An 18,327-nucleotide genomic window follows, 5' to 3' on the forward strand; every position below is an offset into this window, starting at 1 on the left:
CACCCTTGTCTTTGGACAGGGATGAAAAATAGACAGCCTCCTCCTTAGGTTTTATTTTTGATCTCCTGGGCCTTGTAAATGCCATTTCCTGCAAAGGCCCAGTGATAATGTTTTCAGTCACTTTACAATATAATTTATTTAGACATATTTACTGTCTTACAAGGAAGAGAAGAAAATGGGTTTAGTATCGCTGATCATGATACAACTTATTAATCAGATCGACTAAGAATTTACACTACAAAAAATAAATAACACTAGTGATAGTCTGCACTACTTAGCTGCCCCCCCCCTTCCCCTCACCAGAGACTGCCTTCATCAACTCCTGCTAACATTTCCATATTTCGCACATTCTGTGACAAACTGTTTTCTTGTCTGTAACAACATCTATTGCACGTCTGTCCGTCCTGGGTGAGGGATCCCTCCTCTGTTGCTCACCCTGAGGTTTCTCCTGGTTTTCCCTGTTAAAAGGGTTTTCTATTGAGTTTTTCCTCAGTCGATGTGAGGGTCTAAGGGCAGAGGATGTTGCTACGATGCCATGTAAAGCCCTTTGAGACAAACTGTTTGTAAAAACGGGCTATACAAATAAAATTGCCTTGCCTTACCAGTAAGCATTACCATTGAACCAGTGCAATATTTAAGGCTAGCCTAAGACAGACCAGTGTATTCAGCATTTGCATTTGCAGCATGCATCAGCTATTTAACCAGTCATGACCTTTCCCATCCCAAATAACCACACAGTCTATTTTAATGGGTGTACTGCGAAGCCAGTTTAGTGGGTTAGCGAGGTATGTTGAGTCTAGCCAGGCTCTCCTGTACTACAAAGGTGGCTCTCTTTCAACCCGGCTAGATCACCATGGTAATTTATGCTTAGCTCATAACCATGTTCAGAGTTTAATAATAAAATCGGCTATAAAAGCGCCGCTGTTTCACTATTTTAACTCATTTACAGCTGCGGCACCTTTACTTTGAAAGTCCAGTGGAGCTGGATCAGAACGGAGCGTTTGTACGGAGGGAGAGATCAGCTGATCCGCTGCTGTTGACTTTCTCTCTCTGCCTACAGTTGTTCTCCTCACCCGTTGAGCTGAGCGTCAGGAGCTCATTATATATTAGACTATAGTCTATATATTTTACTTTTATATACAGTCAGTCACGACTGATAGAAGTTGTTCGCTCGCAGCAGGACAGATAATCAGATGGATAATCGGTAATAATTTCACTTAATGTGGCCGTGAATAAATTAATCCGATGTGTCGCCTGTTATATTTCAGTGCTGCCCAAACGCAAATCTTGAATATGTCTCCGCTGTTTTCACATTTAAAAAGGTCTTTGTTTATGAGATTTGCTTGTAGCTACAGCACCTAAAAAAAACCTCACTGTAACCTATCCAGCCTCCCTTCCAATAAAACACACACTCGCGTTATAATAGCGATCAGTGAAATATAACAATATAAAACACACTTTAAATGACAGTTGATGTTGCTCTAGTTTATTTAGTTTAAATGGATAAAGCTTCATATTTAAAAGTAGCGAAAGAGCTGTCAGAAAAATTAAAAGCAGCCTCCTTTCTTGTCATATTTGCAGCAACACTGATGCTTCAGGCTGCGACATACTCTCTCCATTAAAACAAGCTGCTGCTCTTGGCTGAAATCAGCCCGTTGTGGATTAATTTCGTGCAGAAGTTGAATCATATGACGCCAAACGCCTCCTTTGATGTGAACATGCACAGATCATAAAGCCGACTTAACAAACCAAGTTGATAACCAGCTTGGTAGTACCATGTTAACCCGGGCCGGGACTTGAGGTTTTGTTGAGCTGGAAGATGAACACACAGCCTGGCCACGTTGAACCTCCTCCGCAGTAACTTACAGGCCTCAACCTTATGTCCAAACTTGACTTCTCTGTCTTTTAAGCATAACCTTATGGTACTTTTACTTTCATGAATTAACAAGTCATCATAATATCTTGCTAGCGTACAAGTTTGCTAAAAATCCCCAGTATCATTCATTTAAAAATGAAACCGTACAGTTAAACAAACACTAGATAAATGTCAACATGCAAGCTATGCTAACCGCTAACCGCTAACGTTAATTAGCTCGTGGGTGGTCTAATCAATTGTCAAATACTTCGACTTTCAACCTGCCACCAATATAAAAACAAACGTGTTTAAAATATTCTCGACTGAAGTGTGTAGCTATGAATTTAGGTTTAATCGCTGGTCTTACCCGTGTAACATTACAGTCTACTGTCTTACCTTGGTGACTCCTCTCTCCGGGGATTTAATCCGCAGGTGTCGCGTGCATACTGATCAGGAACATGTTGGACAGGTGTCGTGCCAAGGTGCGTATCCCCGATAGGAAGTGTTCCCCCGGGCCGCGGGAGCGCGCATGCATCCAGCGAAGGTGAAACTAAGATACTGCGCTTGATTTCATCTAAATAAAAGGAAACTACGTACATTTGAGTTGTTTTATTAGTGTTCTAGTGTTATCAGCGAGGTTTTGCAAAGTGTCTCGTCTATCAAAATAAATGATTCAATCTATAGCCTACGTGTTTTAACATTTTTCTTTGAGCAGGTTCTTTCTCATTTTATAATTAGGCTATTATTATTTTTTATCTCATTTTATTTCTTTGATAATGACTGATTTCAGAATACCTATAGTAAAAAAAAAAGAATAGTAAAGCTGAATACTTTTTTATGCCAGGCATGATTCATGCAAAGGACAGGTCTCTTTGAGTCAGACCTTTATTTTTTTCCTTTATCTTTCATTGTTTTAAAACGGGCCCAGTATGCTGATTCTGAGGGGGAAAAAAATCAGAATACATATGAATTGTAGTGGATTATTAGTGATTTAAAATCATGCATCAAACACTTTTAGTTAAGAGATGTACTTTTTTGTTTTTTTACACAAGGTCAATGGATTATGTACCTATAGAAAAATAATAACAATGCAAAACAATATATATAGAGAAGAGAAAAAAGAAAGAGAAACAACTTTGTTGAATTATTTCACTATATCATGTCAAAAGACAGTCAGCAACTTGTCCAGATAAAAACACTTCACTGGAGGCAGTTGATTCAGTAATGTGGCTGATCCATGGTCTCTGGCTAAACTGGAACAGCATCAGGAGAGCAGGGAGGGATGACAGGGGAGGAGATGGGGCTTCCTGGCTCTTCTTTCAGCCATTTCCTAATAAGGCTATTGCAGAAAACCCAGATAGTGGATTAAGCCATGGTTTTCCAGTTATTCTGGCTGAACTTGACCTTTATTGGGTTGCACAAAAGCAAGAATACATGAATTACCATGGAGATGTATTTTGTGCAGCCAGCAAGGCCTGCTTAATCCTGCTGCCTTATCTGAGCAGTCTGCTGTCACTGTGAGCAGAAATGTTTTACTGTTCTTCAACAGTCCTCTGTAGTTTTGTAAAGATTGTATCTGTATTGATTGCTGTGTATTTGGTGACTCATCACCTTCCCTGGCCACAGAAGAATTTGACACATAATAAGGGAATCCTCAATCCAGGTCATTTTCTTGGATGTCAATGCCTCCCTGTGTATCACACAGTGAGTCAACTCAGCATCAGGATTTTTCTTGTTAATGTGCGCTATGAGTCCTCTCACACTGCCCGTCATTGATGCTGCTGAGTCCGTGCAGATGCTGCTGCAGGATTTCTAGCTGAGGCTGTTTTCACAGAAGGTGTTTACAACATTGAAAATATCCTCTCCTGTTGTTTTTGCCTCAGAGTTTAGCAAAATAGTATGTGTTAATAAATAGAGGAGAAGAGAGGAGCTCATTTGATTGGTGAAGATGTGACTCGGCTGTGTTAAAGCCGCTCCACGCCTTCTCTCCTCCTTCCTTCCCACTTGTGCCAGTGGGTGGGTAAAGGGGCAGGCTGCGCCGGGGTATGCCGAGGTGCGCTCCTCAGGATACTACCGAAGTGCGCCTGGACACCCCGCTGGCGTGGCGAAGCTGCCCTGCGCCTAGACTGCGCCTGCCGTACCAATCTAGAGCGCAGTCTTTAATTTCTCTGCTGCGTTTTTGTCCAGCATGGTCTCAGCCAGCACAACAGCAGCTGGAAGGTGCTTTCTTGGCTTTAGCTATGAGCAAAGACACCGCATACGAGGCCTCCAGGGCTTTGGCTGATTTCATGGAGGCTTTCCACATTGTGTCTTGAGATAATTTGAATTCTGAAAGTTTCCTTTTGAGAACTCAAGTGGCTTACCAACATGACATAGATGTTTTGTCCTGAGATGGAGATATGCTGGCTTCATGGCACTGTTATCCAACTTATCCCAACGGAAAAAAACATAATGCTTTGGGTGGACTGGAGCTTGTTTGTCACTTGCCCCTCTGTGTTCTCAGCAGTACTGCTGCTATGCTTTATCCACGACATGAGTTGTCATGGCAGCAGGTGATGTGGCACATGCCAGGTTGAGTCAAACCATCCTGGTATGGAAGAGACCCTGATTTATTTTTTTAGGATAATGAAAATGAAAAGGCTACCAAATATGATGAATATGATAGCTATCATGGAATTTTGAATTGATGCTATTTTTAAATATTTATATTTTTTAAATAAGTAGTCTACCCCTTGGAGTGCCGTCAAGTACCCAAAGGGGTACCTGTACCCCCATTTGAGAACCATAGTTAACAAACTGTGAACGTGCACCTCTCAGAATTACTCAACCTGGTTTGACAGTCGCTCCTTCTCAGGGCCGTCCCTGACCAAAATGGGGCCCTAAGCGAAAAAATTTCGTCGGGCCCTCCTATAATCGATTATAATGCAAACTACATCCACTAATACTGGCAGTTTAGCAGTTCTATACTTATACTAATATTAATTTAAAAAAAAAACAATTGCTATTGCTATCTATTATTACTATTATTGTCATTATTATCATCGTTATTATTATTATTATATAGGCTACAACTACAATCCTAATAAAACATACTAATTCAATACCAAAGAGACTGATATTTCAAAATGTAGCTACATTCAAATTTAGTTCCTTCTGTCAACCAAAGTATCAAATACACTCATTTCTATCAATATTTATCTCTAATATCTCCTCCAAAGCTGCCTGTCATAGATTAAATTCACCAACAGATCCTTGTGTGGAGATAAAATAGATATAAAGTTTAGCCGAAAATACGACCAACAACTGATAAATTTACCACTGCCTTTCAACAGAGGTGAATGCATATAGACAAAGGTGTTAGACATTTAATAAATGGTAAGGGCTGCTGGAAAATTACTTTCATCTCCAGACCACAGTCCACATCTAGACTCTAGCTAAATGGACTGGAGGCTAGCATCTCTCCTCCTACCTGCAGCAGCAGCAGCTGTGCTGAGCATGGAGGTTTAGTGCTTGCCTATGCCACAAAGCGTTAACGGACAATAATGGCGGTAACGGCGCCGTTAATACGGCCCAGCACTAACTTCAACAAATGCCCACCTTCGAGAGAAGCACGAGTTTCCTATTGTTTTGCTTTTTTCCCCCCTCTTGCTCGCGCCTGACTCGTTATTTTCGAAGCTATGATCACGTCTTCACCTGCAGCTGCTTGACAAGTGCCTGCAGCGCATCTGACCAGTGATTGGTCAGATCGACGCGTGACGGCGCGTGCGGTGTCAGATTACAAAAAAAGGTCTCTTCTCCCTCTTCTCCTGCCTCGAGTTGACTGCTGATCTAGTAGCGCGCACCACGGCTGTGCATATGCGCATTCTTTGTGCAAAACGGGGCCCCTATTGGATCGCGGGGCCCTACGCACTGTGCGTGATCTGCGTGTAGGCAGGGGCGGCCCTGCTCCTTCTCATCCTGGATTGGCAACATGCAACGGATTATGCCATGGTGCAGTTATCAGAGTCTTGCTTTTTCATTTATCCTGGATATCTAATTATGCAGTGCCCAGGAGTAAGCCTCATTAGCTTCTAGCCTGGATGGGGTCACCAAAAAGCAAAATAGTAAACTTACTCCCATTTGGACTACTGTAACGGTGTCCTGTTCGGGGTTCCCAAAAAAACCCTAGACAGGCTCCAGTATATCCAGAACTCAGCTGCCAGGGTTCTCACTCGTACCAGGCCCTGGCAGAACCTCACCACCACCCTCATTCACCTCCACTGGCTCCTGGTCAAGTACCGCATCAAATATAAAATCCTTCTCCTCACATACAAGTCCCTCCACGGCCTTGTCCCCCGGTACCTGTCTGACCTCCTCCATCTCCACACCACATCCCGGACCCTGCGCTCCACGGACTCCGGCCTGCTCTCCATCCCACACACCAGACTTCACACCTTTGGGGATCGGGCTTTCAGTGTTGCTGCACCCGCCCTCTGGAACTCGCTCCCCCCTGACATTCGCAATGACCCGTCTCTGGAGATCTACAAAACCACCCTCAAATCTGTTCAAGCTGGCTTTCAAACATTAACAGTATTCCTTTTTCACCCTGTCTTTCACACTACTTAGGTTTCCTTGTGTTCTGTCTGTTTGTCTTTGGTCAGTGACAGCGTTTCTCTGTGTATGTTTTCTTTTCTTTTTTGTAAAGCGACCTTGGGTCCTTTGAAAAGCGTATGTAGTGTGTGTGAGGGGTCGTGTAGGATCCTGTGAGCGATGCGGATTGTTTGCTGGTCTCAAAAAGCAAATAGCTTTGTGCTTCAAACAGCCTCCAACAGCACACGACAAACTCTGCACAGTCATTTTCAACATGCGCAAGTTGTCCAAGATAGAAGGGACAGGATGCCATTGACAGTACGCCTAAATATTCTCAAAAGCTACTCATTCTGCCACCGGTCACCACACGATCAGTAACCCGAAAGTTCGAGGGGAATACACTTAAATGTTAATAAGCAGCAGCCCGTGGCAGTTTACTGATCTTGAATATATATATATATATATATATATATATATATATATATATATATATATATATATATATATATATATATATATATATATATATATATATATATAGTGGCATCACAAGGGGGCAGGTAGTAGAGGGCTGCTACATCCCTGACAAAATGGCCGCCGCACACACTACACTTCCCAGAAGACCTCACTTCTCTGACAGGTGTAGGTGTTTAGGCCACCTGATTGAGGCAGAGGGGAGAAGAACAAAGGGAGACAGAGGACAGAGAGCATGTGTGCTGGAGGTGGAAGGAACTGGACGGCAACAGACGGAACGAAGACATCGACAAGGAAAGTGATTTAAGGGAAAAGGAAGAAAGACGGACACGTTTTGTTGAATATTTTGTTGGGGTATTGGAAGAGTAAAAGGACCCTCCTCCTCCTACGGGAGTGTTTTCAGTTGGACTTGTATGGGGCTTCTGGGTGGAAGAATAAACCGTCTGCATATGATTTTTCTGCTTCTGCTTGTTTTTTCAGTTTTTGCACTGCTCCAGCCTTGCCTGCCTGGGTTACCTCTCATGACCTCACAATATGTATATATATATATATATATGTATATATACTGGTGCAGTGTTTTGCATCCCTGCCTGGTGTAAACACCTTCCTCTGAATCGGTGATACATCTGGTTATATAATTCAAGTATCCTACATAACACACTATTGGGTCTGATCAATGATGTTGAAATTTAGAAGTCCAAAGTGCCTCAGCAGCATTCAAAGTATTGTCTGTATCCACTTGACTCATTAAGCTGCAGTGCAGCCATAAAGTGCTGTTTTTGTGTGGTCAATTTGTAAACTCAAAGTCTTACATCATAGATGAGGCCAGTTTAGTAACTTAACTGAAGTAAAAATTGTGCTAAGGTTGTGTCAGCTAAGGTGTCCTGGGCTACTGAGGATTCTGTGTTAAAATCGCATTTACACAATAGATCTGACAAAGCGCTGAATTATGGGAACTCCCAGCGGTCAGCCAATCAAGAGCTGAGCAGTATACACAACGGATCTGACATAACCCTGAATAGTGGGGACTTCCGGCGGTCAGCCAATCAAAAGCTGTAAAATATACACAAGTGTGAATTATTAAGTAGCAGGTGCAGTACCACGAACCAGATACAGGGGAGCTGTCTGAATACACAGATATACACAAAGTCGGGTAATTGTGTACTATGAGGACATTTGCAGAAATTTTGGATTTTAGCTCTCTGGACCCATAGGAATGCTACTACAGTGCGGGAATTATGAGGACACAAGGAGTGTCCTCATAATCCAAAATGTCCCTGTAGTGTGGTGTGTATTCTGACCAAATGTCCTCATAAACCACATTGGCGCACACACACACACACACACACACACACACACACACACACACACACACAAAGAAAGACATGCCCAAGCAATAATTTTAAACTGAAGTGTGAAACACATGATACAAACCATGTAATCTCTAACATTTAAACACAGCAATGTATGTGTGTGTGTGTGTGTATGTATGTATATGTGGAGAAAGGAAAACCAGATCATGACTGTGCTAAATAATATAATTTATTCAACTGACCTCACATGTTTACAACTATACTCGTATAGATCTCATAGACACTGCATGAATAAATAAATAGCTGCAATTTCACTGTTGACAAACATCATTCTCAGTGCTGCATTTACGTAAAAGTAGACGAATTTGTTCCTATGTTTTTTTGGTATATACATTTATCACACAAAAATACAGCATCATTGCAATTTACGACATAGAGCCACAGATGTGTCCGTCTAACAGCTGATGATGATTCTTTTCAGTGTGTGTTCAGCTACAGCACACTCATTATGAGGCTTATCTGATGAGGAGGAAAGCTTACATTCACATTAAAGTCCAAGGAGATTGCCTGACACTTTGCATAGCATCAGAGCAGCAGTCACCCCATTCAGTTTCAAGCTGACGTCATCAAGGTGGCATATCTCCAAACCCACAACTGTATAAGACAGGGAGGGGCCAGGAGTCTGGTGGGGATTAAGTTTGCATCATTGTACTTCAACAGGTGTGGCTGCCTACAAGGATCAAACCCTCTTTATTCCCAAGTTGTGATAAAGACTAACTGCCAGGCCATTTCCACCTTAAAAGATAAGGCTATAATCTTCTTTCCGTCCACAAATCCAGTCAAATGACCAAAATCTACAATGACATGATCCTATATTCCCTCTGTAGCCAAAGTTTCTATTATATTCCTTTGTGTATTCCACCGGACTCTATTGTCCAAATACTGTTATAACCGTATCAGTAATCCACTCCTCATACTGTCACAGAATAAGGCATAATTCCCTCCGTAAATAATGTACTCACTGTAGATCATTTTTAGTTAACCCCACATACACCATCCTTCTGCAGTAAATAGTCACTAAAGTACCAATCCATATCCGTGGATTTCACACAGTCCATCCATTATCCACAGTGAAAATAGTCCCCAACACATGCATCATGTATCTTCCTTTAAATGACACCACATACAGTATTTGTGATCAATGTTAGAAGATTTTAGTCCTCAGGAATGAATGGGCTCATGGCTAAGTGCCACAGATGGTAAAGGGAAATCAGTGAACACCAGACCAACACGTAACTTGTGTTGGTCATAATTGATATTAACTTTAAAAAACAGTACAACATTAGCCTAATGTTGTTGAAAAAGTTGCCATATTTGCAATGCTAATCCGCTCATTTCCCTCCACTGACCTCTGAATTAAGGCGAGTCCATAGATTCAAGACACCAACAAACCACAAGAGCACGGAGGACAAACACAGAGGAGTCAACTGGACAACAGTAACACTTGACAATGCCAAAAATCATCATATAAAGTGACAACTCCTTTACTTCTACTCCTTATTCGGAGCTGTATTGTGTCCAGTAGTTTAAAACAGCCAGACCTTCGAGGATGTAAGGACTCAGATTGAGGAATGATGTGGATGATGGTCACATTAAAACTCTTCATCATTGTGTATAACACACTGTAAAACAAAGCCTCGTAAACCACAATCTCAAACCACTTTACAGCATTAATCAAACGTCCTGGGGGCTAATTGACTAGGGGCTGGATCAATAATGACTGGTGCTACTGACACCATCCTGGGAGGAACCATCATTTCCTGTCTCTGCTAACCTGCTGTGGCTGGCCAGTCAATACTCTGTATATAGGATAAGCAAACACACTATTACAGGCACAAGCACACAGACATATTTCAAAATAGATTCTCATTTTTAAAGGACCATATTTGCTCTTTAAAATAATATTGTACTTTAATAACAATAATCATTTTCAAAACTTCCTGTAGTATAATCTTTTAGATTTCTGAATTTCGTACTGACCAGGCAGCGATTTTGGTTCATTTGATTTATATGTGAAAATGAACTTACTTACATCAAATGTGCTTTTATTGTTGTGAATGCCTATGTAGATACAGTAAATATGTCTGTACATCAAAGCTTGGAAAAAACAGAGATTGCAAAATAGGTTTTCTGAATGTATGGTATAGCCAGTGGCTGCCTGGAAGGTAAGATTTTCAAAAACCTATAAAACTATGGTATCTTTAATCTGGAGATTACGGTGGCCTTGAGAGTTCAACACATTGCAATTTCAGAAAACACAAGCAAAGACATAGTCTGTGTGCTGAAAATTCAGAAGTCTTCATTAGTTTGACAACACAGGAAGTGCATAAAATGACTGCACATACAGTACAAATAAATAGAAATGTAGACTGATTAACATGGAAGTGGTAGGTTCATCATATTTTCCTGACGGGGAGAGGGGAAAGTCAGAGAGACCATGAGGGACTTGAACCACTGTGATTACGCCTTCTTTGTGTCCCCACCCCTGGAAACACTTGAATTAACATGAGTTGAGATTTTTTTTTTTTTGCAGTGTTTGTGTATTTTGTGTTTTCTTCCGTTGCAGTGCGTTGAACTTTCAGGGCCATTGTAGGAAATCATTTCTGACTGGATGATGTCTAATAAAAGACAACGCTCAATTGGAATTACATCCATATCATGATGATTCTGCAGAATGTTTTACGTTTAGTGCAAACAAAAAGTACAAAAAGTGTGGGTGCAAGGTAGTAGTGGGGTGTATTTGATTTTGGCACCATAAACTTGGGTTTGGTTTTTTTGTTTTGTTTGTTTGTTTTTTTGCTATTTTGTGTTATTCCAGCTGTTCTAATTAATCTCATTTCCAGTTTTCAATGTAAAGGTTCCGATAAACCCACTACCTGACAAAGCAAGCTACCAAATGGGAACCATAAGAATTTAGCAGCTGAAGAGAGTTACCTGTAGGTGGAGAACAAAGCAGAGGCAAAAGTGTGATTAATTGACTAGTGTAGCTCTAATGTATGCATTGTGAGGAATAATAAATTGGCAGTGCACATTATAAAATGTGATTGACTGCAATCTGTGATTTTGCAGAATCATCCAATATCAACCTCCTGCTTAACGAGTCCAGGGTTTGGAAATATCATATAATATGGTGGTATGAGGCTCTTGAATTGACACTTGTTGTCAATTGTCAATTGACAATTGTCTGGAATAACTGAGAAAAACAGGAGGATTAAGAGCAAGCCGAACACACAAAACAAAATCTGCAAGGAATCTACCTCAAGTTAAAAACTATAATGCAACCTGCAAATTCAGTATAACGTATCTATCTGTACAAGACTGATCCTAAGAATTTTATTGCTCTATCAATAAATTTACTCTATGCAAACTTAACACTCAGTCTAAAAAGGTTGATGGAGCGCTCACTTGATGCTGCTTTGGCAGCAGGTGTACATACATACATACATACATACATACATACATACATACATATGTACATCAACCCATACACTGCTTTGTGGACACAGTTCCTTGGTTATATTGCACTATTCTCATTACCCACTGCAAACATTTGGAAACTTCCTCATATTGGTTTACTGTATGGCCACTGAATGTTCCCTTTATCACTGTAGCAGCACTTAAATTAAAATGGTTGTGGTGGTTTTGGATTCACAGTCATGATAGAAACACAACAATGAGTATGGTAAGCTTGACATAGCTGATTGACAGTCAACTTCCTGTCTCTGGGCAAGGAATCTCAAAAAAGAAGGAGGCACCATGTCATCAGCATAAAACAAACTTGTGGAGTCACTTGGAAGCCACAGCAGATTCCTGTTGATTTAGCTTCCAGTGTGGCAGTAGCAAGTTTTCTGAAGAATGTCAATGCCTCTTTGACTATTCCTTCTTCTTCATATTCCTTGGTTCTAGTTTCCTTTGTGCCTTTGTTGTCTAGTTTTCATTGTCAAAAGCCTCTGGGCTGGATGCTTCATCATCACTGAGGACCTCAGTGTTGATGAAGGTTCCAGCAAGTGACGCACCCAGGCCCTGCCTGACGGGCGCCATCTCTGAAAGGATGATGTTATCATGATTGCTCACCAGTGTAGCCTTGTCCATGATCTCCTTGCTGTGCTTGGACACCACAGCATCCAGGAAGTCGTACTTGTGTGACAGCATGCCACTTTCAAATAGGTACTTTGTGAGGTAGGAAAAGGCCACATTTGCCAAGAAGGATGCCACCATGGATACAGACTTGAACGGGAACCTCTGCTGGACAAAGTACTCCTTTTCACCAGTGAGGTGGTGGACCTTCTCCTGGGTCACCCAGCCAGGGTAGTAGATGAAGGGGGGGAGTTTGAGGTAGGGCTCCCCTCCACCAATGCGCAGCAAAAGACCAAAGATATAGCCAGCCACAGAACCATAGGTATTGGTGCCCTTGACGAACAGTACACTTAGAAGTTGGGGAAAGATGATGACATAGACCAGGTCAGAGCTCAGGTACCACAAGCCATAGACTGATCCTGTCAACAATGCCATAGCAGTGGCAAGAGCTCCAAATACAAAGATGGTGCAGCGCATCACCCAAACAATCTCACGATCTGAGGCCTGGAGGAAAGGAGGAAGGAATGAGAGAGTGAAAAAGGAAGAATGAAATGTGGAGAAGACCTGTTTACAGCTAGTAGCTCTGTAAGGCTAAACAAGCTAAAGGCTAACGTCAGCGTTACCACAATGAAAATGTTAACTTACGTTTATTAATGTCAGTGAAATAATTCAGCGTATTAACATGTTACCACTGTTAATTTGCATTTAACACAAAGTACAGTTAGTTGAAGTACAGTTATGGCACATATTTTCCAAATTGCATGTCCATTGATCTAATAGTTGTCGAAACATTTCAATCAAAACCATAAATTGCAACCATACAGTGCAGCTAGTTAGGGGTTCAGTATGAGAATTCATCTTCTGGAAACCATGAATGTTTTATCCAATATATTATCCATTGGTTCATATATACAGTATAATAAAAAATAAAAAAAACAGTTTATTATTAATAATAATTATCATTAATTTTGAGTGAACAGTTACAGTAAGTGTTGATTTATTTTGTGTGTGTTATTTTTAATCTGACTGATATGTGAAACCAATGAGATGAAACTGATTGATATATTGACTGACTGATGCTGAAACTGTGTTTCTTATATGTCGGTGTTTATGTTGGCACTCTTACCGACTGCCGAAAGGCGAGCTGATAGATGTTTCTGGCAAACATTGAGCTGGCGGAGAGAATCGACGAGTCTGCTGATGACATCACAGCAGCGGACACCGCCCCCAGACCAAAGAAAGAGACGTAAGGTGGACAGAGGTGCTGAAGCACTATGGGCAGGATCATATCTGATTGGTCCATGTCCTTCGGAGGGGAAGGATAAGAGGTTTGGTTCCAGTCTGGAAAAGAGAAAATGTTGAAATGAAAATGAACTACAGTATCAATGCTTATTTTAACATCTCTTGTTTTTGAAAGTAGGCTACTCTTCACTGCATCCAGTGGTTTTAGGATTTTATGTGACAGTGATAAAGAGAACAGAGTCATAATCGGTAAAAAATATTACATCTATTTAATATTAACCGGTTAATACACTGACTTGACATTGGTGCAGCTTCACTGTAAAAAAGATTAAAACAGTGTTGAGGAATACATTAAGTAGTTTAATTGCATTTTAATTGTAAATCTGATTAACAATCACTTATTTCATAATGATTCATTTCTGCAGCTAACCATTGACTCTAATGAGAGATTTTGATGGTTGATTAAATACAGAGTTATGCATGGATGGACTGTAGTCATACAACTTAACCCATTTTGTGTATTTAAAAAATATATTTTAAAATGCACTATATCAATTTGGAATGGTTGTTAGTGGCTATAGTCAACAGTTACTCACACGGACATTACTCCCCTTCATCAAAGTCACCTATTAACCACTGCTGTTTTAGTCCTCCAGCTCAGAAGGCACTACATGTTCTCCTATACGTCTTTAGCTTTTAAACCCTCTGACATCTTTCCATCTCTCTGCCTGTTTCTTCATTTTACAGACGTACACAATCTCAGTCTCTGTCTTTCCCTTCCTTCCCTGGATATTCACAAACAGCAGTTGATTAGTGCCAGTTATACATGAAACAGCTTCAGATGGACCAGATTAATTAGCTCCTCTTCAGATGTAATATTCACTAAATCAGCATGGTCTGATGGCTCTCTCCTCTGCCCGTCGTGACAGGAGCCGTCTGCTGTTGTTTACCCTCCAGACACTGTATGCATCTGCATTTACACATCTGAAAAAAAGCTGCTGGGGTGTAAACAACCCAGGAAGGCAGCGCACTCCCTTTGATCGCACTTTCCTATTTGAATAAAGGATCAGATTCCTGGATGTTTCGATTGTCTTATGATGTTTCATTTACTGCCTAATCAATGTACGTGTCTGTGTGTGTACACTTAATTCACAGATCAGCATCTGATATGTTTGTGTTCATCTGTACGATCTGTTTTCTCAGGTGCAATCCAGACATAAAAGTGTGTGTGTGTGTGTGTGTGTGCGTGCGTGTGTGCATCAAGCGTAGACTCTATTAAAATACTTTAAAAGTTGTGTTCAGTGTTTAAACAGAGCTGTTAAATCCAGAGCAACTTCAACAAGTCTTGTAGTGACAGAGAGAGACAGAGAGACATGTGTGCTTATGTGTGCGTGTGTGTATTTACCAGTGGAGGCCCCTATAGCTCCTATGAGTACCGAGGGGACGGCCATGACCAAGCAGCCGAAAGCGGCGATGAAGGAAAGGACCTGGGCGTAGCTAGCTGAAGAGGCAGAAAGAACCCGTTGAAAATAGACCTGCCAGGGAATCCCCCCCAACATCTAGAAACAGAAACACCATAGTAAATACAGACACCAAACCAATACATTAACGGTCAGCTAGACCACCTCCAACACAACTCTAAACATGTATCTATCTAATCTATCTCTTATCTACGTACTACACAACAAATGTGACAAATCTCTTCTGAAACTGTGCTTTGAGTTAATCGCAGATCATGTTATGTTTTTCACTTTTTGGAGAAACCTTTATCTTTAAAAAAAGAAAGAAAAGAAAAACTAGGCTCCACTGTGCCTGAGCTTTAATACTTCATTGAAGCCCACTTAACTTATGACAGTTAACGTGGAGTCACAATGTGTAATACGTTTACTTTACAGTGGTATTCTGTCTCCTACTGAATCTTCTGACAAGAGTTATGACTTACCAGTAAACAGAAGTTGTCCGCCCAGAGCCATTTGTCCTCAGGCTCAATCTTCCCCAGCCAGGGCGACTGGTAGATTACTTCCTTTGCTGTGATACTGATGTCCGACACGGCAGGATTGGACAAGGCAAAGGGAACACTGATCCACTGAAGTGTACAGAAAACAAAGATCATTATGGTTTCAACAAACTAACTCTGATATACTTCCATGATCAAAATATGCTCCTGCCAAATTCCCATTACTGATACAAATGATTTTTATTTAATACATTTATAATACATTTTGATCAGGTTTCATGTGATGCTTGTTATGCTTGATAGGTAACTCTCATCTTCATTGGTAAAACTTTGTCATCCCCTACTGCGTCGCCTCCATTGTCATCTCTAGTCTCTCCCTGCTGAGATATTAATCTGAAACTCACCAAACCCAAAAAGATACAGAAGAGCTGGACCACATCTGTGTACGCAACAGAGTAGAGTCCTCCGACAAGTGTGTAGAAGATCGCTATCAGAGCTGAGATCACCACAGACATGTTGATGTCTATGTCCACGATGACGCTCAGAGTGGCACCTGCAGGGCAACACAGTCAGCTCAGCACACTTGGAGTTACAATAAACATCAAGTGATGAACATGGTTGACTTCAGGGCATTTAAAGGCTAGTTAGGGGTTTTTCGTTTAGCCACAGATGTGATGACATTTAATATATCCCATTTAAATTGCCTACCTAGGGCAGATAAAATGGCTGCAGACCAGAAGATTTCTCCCATGAGTGCAGGGATGAAGAGCAGCCCTCCCATTCTTTGTCCATACAGCTGCTGGAAGGGATCCAGCATGGTGACGTATCCACGCGACCGCATGGGTTTGGCAAAGAAAAGGCCACCTGAATGAGTGGAAATTATTTTAGAAGGTGATTTTCAAAATTTGTACAGCATGACATGTATGCAAGTATATAGAGTGACTGTCTGAAGCATTGCATAGTGTGTAACTGACAGCAATCTGAACTACTTAGCTACTTAACAATAATGTAGTGACACAAAAAAAGCACAATGACGATCAATCATTTCCTGCCCATCGTGATTATGTAAAATGAATGGAAATCTGCCTTGAGAGTAGGAAAAGCATATTCATCCTATGTGGTAAATGACGCATGTTACATGTGCGGTTCTTCATGAAGCTTCTTGGTGCTTTTAATTTGCATCAACTCAACTCACTTCTTTGCACAGTTAAGATGAAAGAAATCGGTTCTTACCTACTACCAGACTAAGAGCATAACCAAAGGGCGCCTGTGCCCACGCCAGACCATAATCTGGCAGGTAGACATATTCTGCTGTCCCATTGATGTAGCCACCGCCCACCCAAGTGGCTGAAACCAAGAAAAAAAGTATAATTTGTAAAAAATAATCTTTTTTATTAAGTAGCAGTAGTACACGTTGCACAAGCTTTACATTCTCTAAAATATAATGTTAAGCTGGGGCAGTAAATTATATGTGTGACCCGTGCGCTCCCCGTGCGTAAAAGGTAGAGTTTGTGAAATTATGATCTTTTTCTAACCTCATATAACATCATATAACATCATATAACATCAAACACAGATTCAAAGACCCTTAACCGACTCACCGGTCATTGTGAATCCACCAACGAACAACCCGATGTCTCTTCCTCCGACCATGATACTTTCGCTCCGGTCTATGCCTTCGCTGACTCCAGAGTTCTTGTTCTTCCACGCAGCCCAGATCCCCACGGCCAGAATGAGGACATAAAAGACTATGATAGCCACGATACCCTCGGCGTGGACGGTCATCTTCCCTCCGTCCGCTTCCTCCCGCCGAGATCAGGTGTTAGTGCGCGCGGAGGGCTGGAATTTCATGGAGGGAGCTCGAGGAGGAGAAGAAACAGGTGCACGAGGACTGTTTGTGACTTTGATCTGGGACAAAAAATGATGAGTTAAGAGAAGCTTCACCCCAAGTCTTTTAACAGAGACAAGACAGACTACAGTGCTCTGTGTCTGTGCGTATTGCGCGGAGCATGATGCAACCTGTTAAAACCCAATGGTCAAGTGTAAAACACCACAGTCAAAACTCTTTATCTGACGTTACCAAATTTAAAAACGTTACACTTACTTCGTAGACCTTAGTTTATAAAACTGTATTATATCAACCCAACTAATAACCACTGCTTTTCATTTAAACAATGCAAAGTGACTGACGTTCATCTTTTCTCCGTGAAAACGCTCTACAAAGACCTGACCAAATTTAGCCCATGCAATTCAGGAGTCATTCATTACAGGCGAGAATAAAACGCATCAATTACAATTTCGTGACAAATGGATTTTTGTTTTCCGTATTTTCTGTAAAGAAAATGTCTGTTGGTAGCTTCCACTCAGTCATGTCAAAACAGTAAATTAAAGTGCGATGAAGTGTCAACCAGAAAAACACAAAAATGTCTGTTTTAACAAAACAACTCTCATATATTACTTTACGCAATAACCAGACAAACGACCAGCTGACATTGGAGGCTGTTTTGTTTGTTGTATTAAAATTAAAAATGTTCATGTTATTCTCGCTTTATTATTCACTTAATACCACAACAATAACGGTTTTTGGACTTCTTCGGTGAACGCTATGAAGAGGAGCTATACCTGATGCACATAGCAGAGGGAGAGGAACAACCAGTGCTCCTTATAAGATCAATGAATCAGAAAAATATTAAAACTAGAGCTGGTACTGATCATAGGAGTCCATAAATGATTGGTGGATCCGTCACTGTCCAGCTTTAAAGACAGTTGAACATCTTTTA

The 18,327-nt window shown here is 41.1% G+C and overlaps 1 protein-coding gene across 1 annotated transcript; it reads right to left on the reverse strand.

Moving 5' to 3' along the window:
* Positions 1-12,198: 12,198 nt before the first annotated feature.
* LOC311004302 (high-affinity choline transporter 1) lies at positions 12,199-17,332 on the reverse strand (the record flags this gene model as incomplete). The annotated part of the gene is made up of 8 exons (XM_083996295.1): positions 12,199-12,852; positions 13,475-13,689; positions 14,996-15,149; positions 15,533-15,676; positions 15,952-16,100; positions 16,256-16,411; positions 16,781-16,894; positions 17,149-17,332. 8 exons carry the CDS (start codon positions 17,330-17,332, stop codon positions 12,199-12,201), a joined length of 1,770 nt encoding a protein of 589 aa, XP_083852421.1.
* Between the last annotated feature and the right edge of the window lie 995 nt (positions 17,333-18,327).

This window comes from Trachurus trachurus, assembly GCF_905171665.1.
Source record: "Trachurus trachurus genome assembly, chromosome: 21".
Classification (NCBI taxonomy): Eukaryota; Metazoa; Chordata; class Actinopteri; order Carangiformes; family Carangidae; genus Trachurus; species Trachurus trachurus.